This window comes from Diorhabda sublineata, chromosome 2, assembly GCF_026230105.1.
Source record: "Diorhabda sublineata isolate icDioSubl1.1 chromosome 2, icDioSubl1.1, whole genome shotgun sequence".
Lineage (NCBI taxonomy): Eukaryota > Metazoa > Arthropoda > Insecta > Coleoptera > Chrysomelidae > Diorhabda > Diorhabda sublineata.
In genome coordinates this window covers 18,773,401-18,783,719 of record NC_079475.1, presented here as the reverse complement: position 1 = coordinate 18,783,719, position 10,319 = coordinate 18,773,401, and the positions used below count along the sequence as shown (strand labels likewise).

General features: G+C 32.2%; 1 protein-coding gene across 1 annotated transcript; it reads left to right on the top strand.

The window, feature by feature from the left end:
• Positions 1-3,064: 3,064 nt before the first annotated feature.
• LOC130452889 (helix-loop-helix protein delilah-like) lies at positions 3,065-9,257 on the top strand. Its single transcript, XM_056792389.1, has one exon. It carries the CDS (start codon positions 3,262-3,264, stop codon positions 3,940-3,942), a length of 681 nt encoding a protein of 226 aa, XP_056648367.1. The 5' UTR covers positions 3,065-3,261; the 3' UTR covers positions 3,943-9,257.
• Positions 9,258-10,319: the final 1,062 nt, after the last annotated feature.

The window sequence follows — 10,319 nt, the reverse complement described above, 5'->3', positions numbered from 1 at the left end:
TCATTCATCACTACCCCGATTCTAATTATACCCAACGCAATTCGATATAATATTAAACAAAACAATCAACCAAGTAGATAAATTCTGTCTAGAAGTTATCCATTGTCTATTGTCAATTTGTGGTATTGATTGACCAGCATAGACATCGATTACTAATTTCATCAGAGGTCGGCAACGTTCTCGAAAAATGGGCAAGGATCTGTGCGGGAGGTCTCCTTGGTTACGTGACAGACCAAAGTTATCAGAAAATTTTTGTTTTTCTTTAGAGGTAATTATTGCGGAATGTGGGAAAAGATTATATCGATTTTATTTCAATTGACAAGTGATTGTGCATTTTTTTGGATTGTAAAATATTGAGCCCTCAACTAATTCTGAACGTAGGTAGGTGAAGGTCATGCCCCGCGTTCCTAAAGATAGCCGTGCGACGATCTTTCTGAAATTGGAGAAGCGTGCTTGCGAATTAGGCAAACGGATTAAAAGATGAATGAGGAAGACAGAGTCAGAATTTTTGATCTTTTAAAGAGGTCCCTGCAGTGAGCCCTCCTGTTTAGCCCGAGTAAATATCTAACAGCTTTTGTTAGATTTGTTGAGTCGCACCACACGTACCCCAAAAAGAAAGGGCATAATAGAGATGCGACTTGATAAACGCATAATGAACTGTCAAGGAGGTGGATAGGTTCAACTCTTTGAAAACTGATCTCAACGCAAAACAGGCAGTAATGTGAAATTCCCATTTCAAGAAATTGTTCACAACAAAAATCCTAAGAATTTTACAGATTCACCGACGTCAATGGTGGTGTTCATTGATAAAAAAGGCCGCAATGTATTTTTATGTGATAAAACTTTAGTTTTAGAAACGATGAGGCATAGAAGATTAGAATCGCACCATGATTTAAGGGTGATTAGGTCACCGGATATAGTCCTATGAAGTGCCGTGAGAAGAGGGTTGCTCCAAGAGAAACTAGTGTCGTCTGCAAATAGACTTATTTTACCACTGATAGTCTAGATAAACAGAAGAAACACAATAGGACCTAGTACTGAGACTCGGGGCACTCCACATTCTATTGTATATATATACAAGGAAATATGCGTTAATCACCATGATTTCTCATACACACATAGATCGAACAAAGTTATCCATGGTTCGATATCTGTTAGCCTTGCTGAGATAATGGCCACTTCCGATATCTCCGGAAGTAAATGTTTCCACATAAAATAGATATGATAAATCGATTTCTCGTAATATCAATAGTCTATGTATAGAGTTCCATGAAGATCGTTGTGAGGTGGCTTATCACACTTGTGCCGAAGTAACTGTGAGCATTCGCATCAGGAAGATATGAAAGCGAATCATGAGAAGAAGTTATAGAATTTGATCAATCTTTGGTTACATTAACAAAGTAATTATTGAGGTTATAGGGCAAAGTAGAGATTATGCTCGATGAAGAAGCCTTATTTCTTAGATAATTCACAATGGATCGATCATGTTTCTTTCCTTAGGTGAGATAAAATTCGCATGTTCTTGGCATATATACTAATGTAAACTTTTAGTGGATCGCGGCTTATTTTTATTGTATCTGGGGGGAAAAGAATTGGATGCCAGACTAGTTGGTGTTTCTATGGATCTAGCTATCTGCGCCTTGGGTGCCAGGTTTGCTCCTTGCCTTTGCACCCAAAGACGTTTACATCGGCAGGATAAGTGATGGCGACTATGTTTGCGATAGTCATGGGATTGTGCCCATAGACCATCCTCAAATAGATAAAACAATAACAAAACAGTGCCACGCATCATTACTTGGTAAGGTGAAGAGAGACATTCTAAAAAAGTGACTGTAGTTGATTAAAACCACCAGAACAACGCACCTACTCACTCTTCGGTGATCGCCATGATTCAAGTTCACGAATTGCTATACAAATATACAGCGCCTTTTCCCTGTTCCAAAATCCTCAAGTAGGAGAGATATTTCCATCAGACAAGGATGATATTGCATATATTAACACCTATTTTAAGGAGACAACTTCAACCATCATTTGAGAGTTTTCTATCGAGTTTATATACTTGTAAGAAGACTATGCTAAAAAATTAATATTTCCATGGAGAAAAAATGTTTTATTCCTCTGTTAGTTTGGAAGCTTCTCCGACAGCCCTCATACATCACCAAATATCTCTGCTCCTATCATGAATATAACATCCATTCTTTTATAATTGGTTCCTTTGTCTCAACGACCTACAGTACTTGTTATTTCTTTACTTTTTATTCCTTCCTCATCCATATATTCCACCTTTTTCCGAAAGTACTGAATTTTCTGGCTAATTTTTTTAGAATTTCATTCAATTAGCTGTTAATCTGCTCAAAAACTATTCCATTTGTTTTTATTGTGACTGATTTTATAAGCCTTAGCGGCCAGGTTTTTTTGTCATTTTTATCCTTCTAAATTGAATTAATTTAACAATATTGTTTCCATGTATTTTGGATCAAGCTTGGTACTAATTGATTCATGAATTCATGAATTTTTTTCGACGAATTCCGCTTCCTCACTTTTCTTGTTATTTTTTAGTGATTAAATCTGATTAATATGTCTATTCAGTGAATATTAAAAAGAATAAATATTTTCAAGTTAAAGGATAAATTTTTTTGTAAAGGCCACTCATGAAACAAAGCTGTCTAATGGAATATTAGTTATTTTCCAAAATCATACAATTTGGGACTAATAATTTATCATTGGGGAAACGAATGGAAGTAAATTTTATTCGGTAATATGTAAATATAATTTTCAAAGATTATGTAGTCCAAACCGTCAGAAACAAAAACCATTGTGCGAAATTCTCCGAAAAGTGGCATTGCTAATGATACGCATACATTATTTCACAATAATCTGAGCTCTTAATCATTCACGCTTAAGATCTTTATCATCGTTTATTCCACCTTCACACTGATCTTCCAATTCATCATTTCTCCGCGCCTGATGCATGTTATGTATTGTATAATGTTAGTCTTAGCGTGTGCTCAGGTGGGGACTTACGTTACCACTGATGGGACACACAAGACAAATCTCCAGTAACCAGCTTGATTTCATCCGGTGAACACCGTATTAAAAGTTGAGCTCCGATACTTGACCACTCGCGGACGATACCAACAGTCAGTGAGAACAGAAACTTTTCATCAATTTAACGGAATCTTACGAAAAGACTCCAATAGTCAATCACGAAAGTTACTTATAATCAAATTTTTGGTGTTGTTAAGTGTTTAAGTGACATAAATGAACTCGTTACTACAGTACAGTAATCTTTCCGAGCGTCTTAGCTCGCAACTACCTGAAATAAATTTTTCGGACGACAACAACAATAATCATGATTTCGAGAATACTGCTCCTACAAAAGAGGATAAATATTCTCTTAGGCCGAGATCTTTGAGAAGGGTGACAGAAAACGCTAAAGAGTCCTTAGGAGAAACTACTCACCGACAAAGTAAGACGCATAAACCTAAACAAAAAGCGGCACCTTTAAGTAAATATAGGCGAAAAACCGCTAACGCCAGAGAACGTAATAGAATGAGGGAAATTAATCAAGCTTTTGAAACATTGAGGAGGATAATACCTCACATGCAGGCGACACACATACCTGGTGCTAACGAGAAGTTGACAAAAATAACTACACTGAGATTAGCTATGAAATATATTTCGACCTTAAGCGCAGCTTTGAATGGCTCTACCGAAATTGAATCTTTATCTGATTATAGTGACTTTGATTGTCTGTTTCTTGAATCGGACGGAGAATCGATTTCAGATCACTCGGGATCGTTGCTCACATCCCCTGATTTTCCGGAACCATCATTATCACCTGTGGATTTCGGTGATCCTTCTTTACCTGCACTACTACATACCGACTTTACTGAGCATTCTTTAGAACCTGCTGATTTTAGTGATTTTCTATTAACGTAACAACTAGTGAGTCCTTATAATTTTAGTGTTTAATTAAATCAATCAATTTGATCACTTTCTTAGGAAAAAATCACAGGTAAATTACAAGAAAATCGATAATGCTCTAATTAACGTATTATTTCATATAATCACTATAATTACTATGAAAACGTTAGATTTGAGACAATAGTTTCTCAATTCCTTATTTATTCACAAGTAATTTTTTAGTTTAAACCTTAAAGAATGTGTTGAAATTGAATAGTTTCTTCTAAGAAATCGATGTACATATGATGTAAGTAAATCTTCAAGAACACAGTATTTTTTAGTAGAAAACAAAAAAATTGAAAATTATATAGTTGGGTTTTCGGATAGAGAACCTATCATCTTCGAAATTTTCGGTATTTAAATAGTTTGAGAAGAATATTCGAATAGATAAAAACTAGGCGCACACTTTGGTCATTCGGATAAAACTGATAATTACCCAATGTATACATTGAATAGATAAAGAAAATATTTATATCCAATTTATATTTATAATTATTTTAAGTCATGTAGTTTGTGAATCAGATTTTCATTTAATTCAATTAGAATATTTTTAATTCTACGTTACTATCTGATATTGATTTACATACAATGTCTACACAGTGTATGACAATTTTTATGATCATTACGAAAAAATGTTCTCCATAAAGTGATTTGCATGGTACTGTACATGATATTTTTCAATAGTATACGATATAAATTCACCTTTTAAATTGTTAGAAAAATTATTGATGATTATGTATTAATGAAAAAAATAACTCTGTACATAGTACAAGCAAAATTACTGTTAATAAAAATGCTATCCTGTCAAATAACAACTTCGTTTCGAAATTATAGCACCTATTCAAATAATTATTGTATTAATGCACTAAATGGTCTTGATTTTAAGTCTCTTCTGTTTTAAAATTGATCTTTTTTTAATAATTTCAGGAAGAAAGACAAAATTTGACGTTTTAACTTTTCTTTTAGTCTTAAAGAGAAGTCGAAACATTTAATCTTCCCTCTAAAAATTATTGAAAAAAATTTAATTTTAAAACAGAAGAGATCTAAAATCAAGAACATTTAGATGCATTATTTATTAAAAGGTGTAGGAAATGACAAATTGAGGAAATAATTATTGTATATACATATAAATAAATATCAGGAATAAAAGACAGTGTGTGTATTTCAAGTTTGAGAAGAATTTGAGGTGCTTTAATACCTTTAAATTCAAATAAAACTAGTGTAACAAGATAGCGGGAAGAATGTGATAAAATTTTGAATTATGCCTAATAGTAGACACCAAACTTTGAACATCAACTATTATTCGTTTTTTATTGGGATAAGAGAACAAAAATCTAATTTCTTATTGTAATTTCTAAATTTCATTGTATAAATAGGCCTTAATTTATATGGGTGGAACTTTGAAACTCTTCCGCCTATAAAATGAAGTTACATCTTAACTTCAGTGCTTCACTTTTGATCGGGTTCATCTTCAATTTATCTTTCTAACTTAAATTCGTTAATAATTCTTATTGTATTGTATATTTTCGACATTACTGGTACATGAGTGGAAAAAATTCTTGCCAGAGGGCTGTAAATAGCTTGTTTTAGTTAAAACTTTTGTGGACACGTTGTACAATTCAAAAATTAGAATTTGCAAACAATATTGGGTGGACGGTGAATTCATCAGAATCAAAAGAAATTTTTGCTTTCTATCCTTTTATATGTCGCTCACTAATCCTTACATTTCTTTCTTCCTTCAATAGATCTTTAGATATTTTCTATTACTTTTCATTAGGTACTCATGTTTTATATCTTCCTGTTGGTTTAATTCACTTCGTATCATTCACTTTCTTATTCTATATCATTTTCATTGTTTCATACCTCCTACAATTCCCAAAATCTTGATTATGAACAGAACGTTCTTAGTGAACTGTTCACTGTTACGCATGACGTGCGTTTCGATAAGTAAGTTATAGTCTTCAGTGACTAACTGCAAATCAAACAATGTTGTTCAATGTATGATGTTATTTTAATGAAATTGTTGATAATAGTATCACCAACGGTTCTAGCTATTTCAACGGTTCATTCATTTCTTAATAAGGTGAAACGAGATTCAAAACTTTCAATATTTGGTGAGAGAAACAATATAATCGGATCTACGGATTATAGAATGTTTGATGCTTATTGATTATTATAAAATAGATTAAAATTAATTAACATAAATCATGAGAATTTTTTAAACAAAGCTAGTATATCCAGGCAACTCAACCAAAATCTTGTGAATTATATTTCTGTAGCTCACGTTCGAGAAAGGCACATGAGATTATGAGAGTTTTTTGATAAATGTACGTGATTTTTCTCAATAATACATCAAGTTAGTCTCCATTACAAATAGAGAGGTTCAATTCATTGGTAAGATCTCAAAATCACATTTTGGAGCTTACTACTTATCAATAATAATAAATTCTTGAAATCTGTACATAATACCAAAATGAGAATGCTTATATTTTGATATGAACCTTTGTTACGTTATAAGGAGTCCTTTAAGAGGTATGTACACATTTATCGTAGGTGACAGTTTCTAAATTATTGTATATGAAACAGAAAAATTTCATTTTAACTTATAGAACTTTGTAACATAAAGCGATAACTCTATATACATAACGGAAACTAGAGCTTTTCAAAATTAATTCCTTTTTTATATGGAGCACACTGTTTTTTATGGAGCATGTAGGCTCTTCGAATGTGTATTTTCAATGTCTGTTAAGCATTTACTACACTCCAAGTACATAACAAAGTTATTCCATCAAGTTTATTTGTGAAATAATATGTGTAAATAAAATTTAATATAATGTCAATCGCTTACCGTTTGCATATTTAATTTTTTCAGATTCGCTTCATCAGATTTTTTCGATAAATGAAAAATATTTAACATAATTAGATTATATGTTAAAAAATGGTGGAGATGATTTGAGTATCGGTTGAATGTAACAAATGCTATTTGTTTGCGTCTTAAGTTTATCATCAACGATTTTTAGACCACAAGACACTCAAAAAATAAGCATTTGCGGAAGTAGAGAAACTAACATCTAATTAAAAAAATTGTTATGAGAATAGTCGTGATCGAGGAAAATAAAATGAAAAAACTGCTAACTAATGCAGGTGATCTATCTACAAATCTCAACTTTGGTTCCAATATAGCAAGACATTAGTCGTGACAGATTGAAAGAATCCGTAAAAAGCTCATTTATAGAATGTGAATTTCATGAAGAAAGATAAAGCAAATTTCCATAAAAATAAATGTAAATATTTGCTTCATTATCAAACGCTTCATAATACAAATGTCTCCACCGTAATTATTAGTGGAGGTGACGTGTATTGTTAGATAACCATGTGAGAGGATACCTCTTTGATATAAGACTAGCTAGTGTGGTTTATTCAAATATTTTCATAACATAATTTACAATATTCATTCCAAATACTTCTTAATTTTATGAGGAAACCTTCGAAATGCAAGCTAGAGCTACGGCGATTTCAAGGTACATAAATAAAAAGGCCAATGACTCACTAATAGAATGTAATAGATTAATATCAAGCAGGTTTAACAATAGATATCACAAAATACCTACTAAGTATCAAATTATACAATAAAAAAATGAAAGTTATTACAATAAGGTTCAGAGTGTTAATTAACCTACGATTTCCATATAAACATGTCCATATATCTTAAAGTATTCTGCATAATGAATTGAAACCTCAAAAGGGTTCTCATTCAAAAAACCATTTGTAGCACTCTATAGTTAAGAATCAATCTATGAATGGTGAATGAGAAAATGAATACAAAGTGTTTTAACAATCTAGTGAATGTCGAACAACTAATTTCATCAAATTTCAACTTCCAATAGAAATACTTTTTCATTGTCATCAGTTGTAGAAAACTCATTGTCGGCATATTTTCATAGAGTACAAAAATGTTGGATCATTAACCCTGACGATAAGTTTCACCCTGGCATCTAGACACTACTGTAAACATTATGAACTGAATCGGATTTTTTAAAGTCCATTTTTTTCCATTTTTAGATTTTGCTGATTTTGTAGTCTAAAGACCAGAATACATCGACTTTTGTTAAAAGAGCGATTTTATCATGAATGGAAATACGTCAAATTAGCATTTAAATTTTTTGGTTTACTTTGAAAGGGCGCAAGTCTAGAAAAGTTTTTTTAAAGGCGTAAGCCATTTCCTCTAAGGATTTTGTTGTTTGATTTCTGCACTCATTACAAGGTTAAGAAAAGCTTCTATCTATCACCTGAGCTAAATCTTAAAACGATGTGAAAGCTTGATGTGAAGTCATACTTTAAATAATGTAGCTAAACCAGCGGCAGTTGCAGAGGTTATGCTACATAAATCAAGAAGTAAAAAATTTCACTCAGCACGAACAATCACAAGAAGGAAAACATAAAGAACATATTTTGTCGTTATCATTTGATTATATGAACTGTATCTATTCCTAAGACTCCCGTTCAGGTAGTCTGTCAATTGCTTTGAGATACATAATCTTAAGAGTATCAACAGAACATTACTCTTGTACCAAGAGGGTGTAGCATGAAAAAGCTCTAATGAGGTTTGCTCTTTTCTTAATGAATACCAAAAATCAGTACCAAGCCCATACACTGAGCTTCGTCTGTTCAGTGGTAACTGTTCAGGCCAAACAAAAACTAAGCGATGTCAAGGTTTTGCTTATACCTGACAGATTCAGGTCATTTCTAGAGGGTCACTCAGTATTTCCATGTTCGCGGCCATAGTTTTCTTCCGTGTAGCAGAGATATCTAAGACTTTAAAGAAACATAACCCCATTTTTGATAATATAACTCGCATAATTTTGCAAAACTCATCACGATTTAATAAGTTTTCTGTTCTAGGGGTTACATCATCTGACATAGTTTCAGATTTCAAAAAATTACAAAATAAGTCTTATACTAAATCATGTATATCACAAGACAGGAAAGGAAAAAACAGAGATAAGAAGGATACAATGTACTTTCAAATCAGTACTCTCGGATGTTCGTTTATGAATCTATGTTAAAAGGATGTGTTAAAGCCTACCCTACAATAAATGGTATTATTCATCACAACTTTTTACTGGCTAACACGCAGATACTCTCTCCCCACTTTCGGTTAAGGCTTACCAAGGTCGAGTGCCAATAAAAATTGAAAAGATAGAAGATATTAAAAAACTGAAAGCCCACTTCTCAGACGCGCTTCGGGGATTTTTCGAAGAAATTTGTGATCATTGCAACTTGATTTTTTAAAAGGGCGATAGTTTCTCATTTTTAGTGCTATATAACTAAATTATGGATAAAGATACAAGTGTGCAATTTTGATTCCTGTTGTAAATTGAATTTCTTCACATATTGACTTTTTTTGAAGATATTTTCTACGTATTTTCTTTCTTACATCGTTGGACTTAATCCCGTTTTAAAAAGAGCCGATTCAACTAGTGATAGCATTCGTAAATATTATAGAAAATACTCAAATATATACCGAAATAGGGTTGAAATTTCTAAATTATTTCATATAAAAAATAGATTATAAAGATATATATGATAATTATCTATGAAATATTCATATTGATCTAGCTCATTTTATATGCTTCAGAGTTTGTTCCTATCCATTCAGAGACACCCTGTGTACTTGCGAAAAAGCATAATTTGCATTAAGATTTAGCTTGTTGTGGATACGTATTAAATTTATACTACAATAACAACAGCCCGAAAAAAATTATATAAACAATTTGTATCCTGAGTGGGCACTTTATAGCACTCGCCCACAGTTGAAAAAAAAACAGCTTGAAGTACGTAGGATCAACTAAAATATACGTCTTAATCTTATTATCTCCAAATTGATATTCAATTTAAATATATCAAGAAGAATGTTTCCTGCATTAAAAAGTTTTCGATTAGATTGTTCGCCCCTGTACCTTTATATAGAAAAAAATATATTCCAACGTAACATCGTGATGATGGTATTTAACTTTTATCCCAGATTAAACAGGTGCATGGAATGGAGAAGTTATTTGTGCTGGATTACGTTGTGTTTTGTTCGTCTATTTGGTGTTCTTTCTCAAATAATCTATCTTTATAATGAATATGAAATACTGATCGTAGGTATTTGAAGTCCCTTCGAGAGATCGTAGTAACGTTTTTAAGTGTAGTCGGATGTCCTACTATTTCTTGTCGTTTATTTATGGTGCAGAAAGGATTGACTAAAATCATAGTTATATTGAATAAACAACTTCTCTTTCAACTATGAATTTAAAGTCTTTGAAGCAGTTTCAACAGCTTATATTGGAACCTTGACATCTTCTACTACT

Coding starts and splice junctions, on each gene's coding strand:
- LOC130452889 (XM_056792389.1), top strand. CDS start 3,262: ATGAACTCGTTACTACAGTACAGTAATCTTTCCGAGCGTCTTAGCTCG.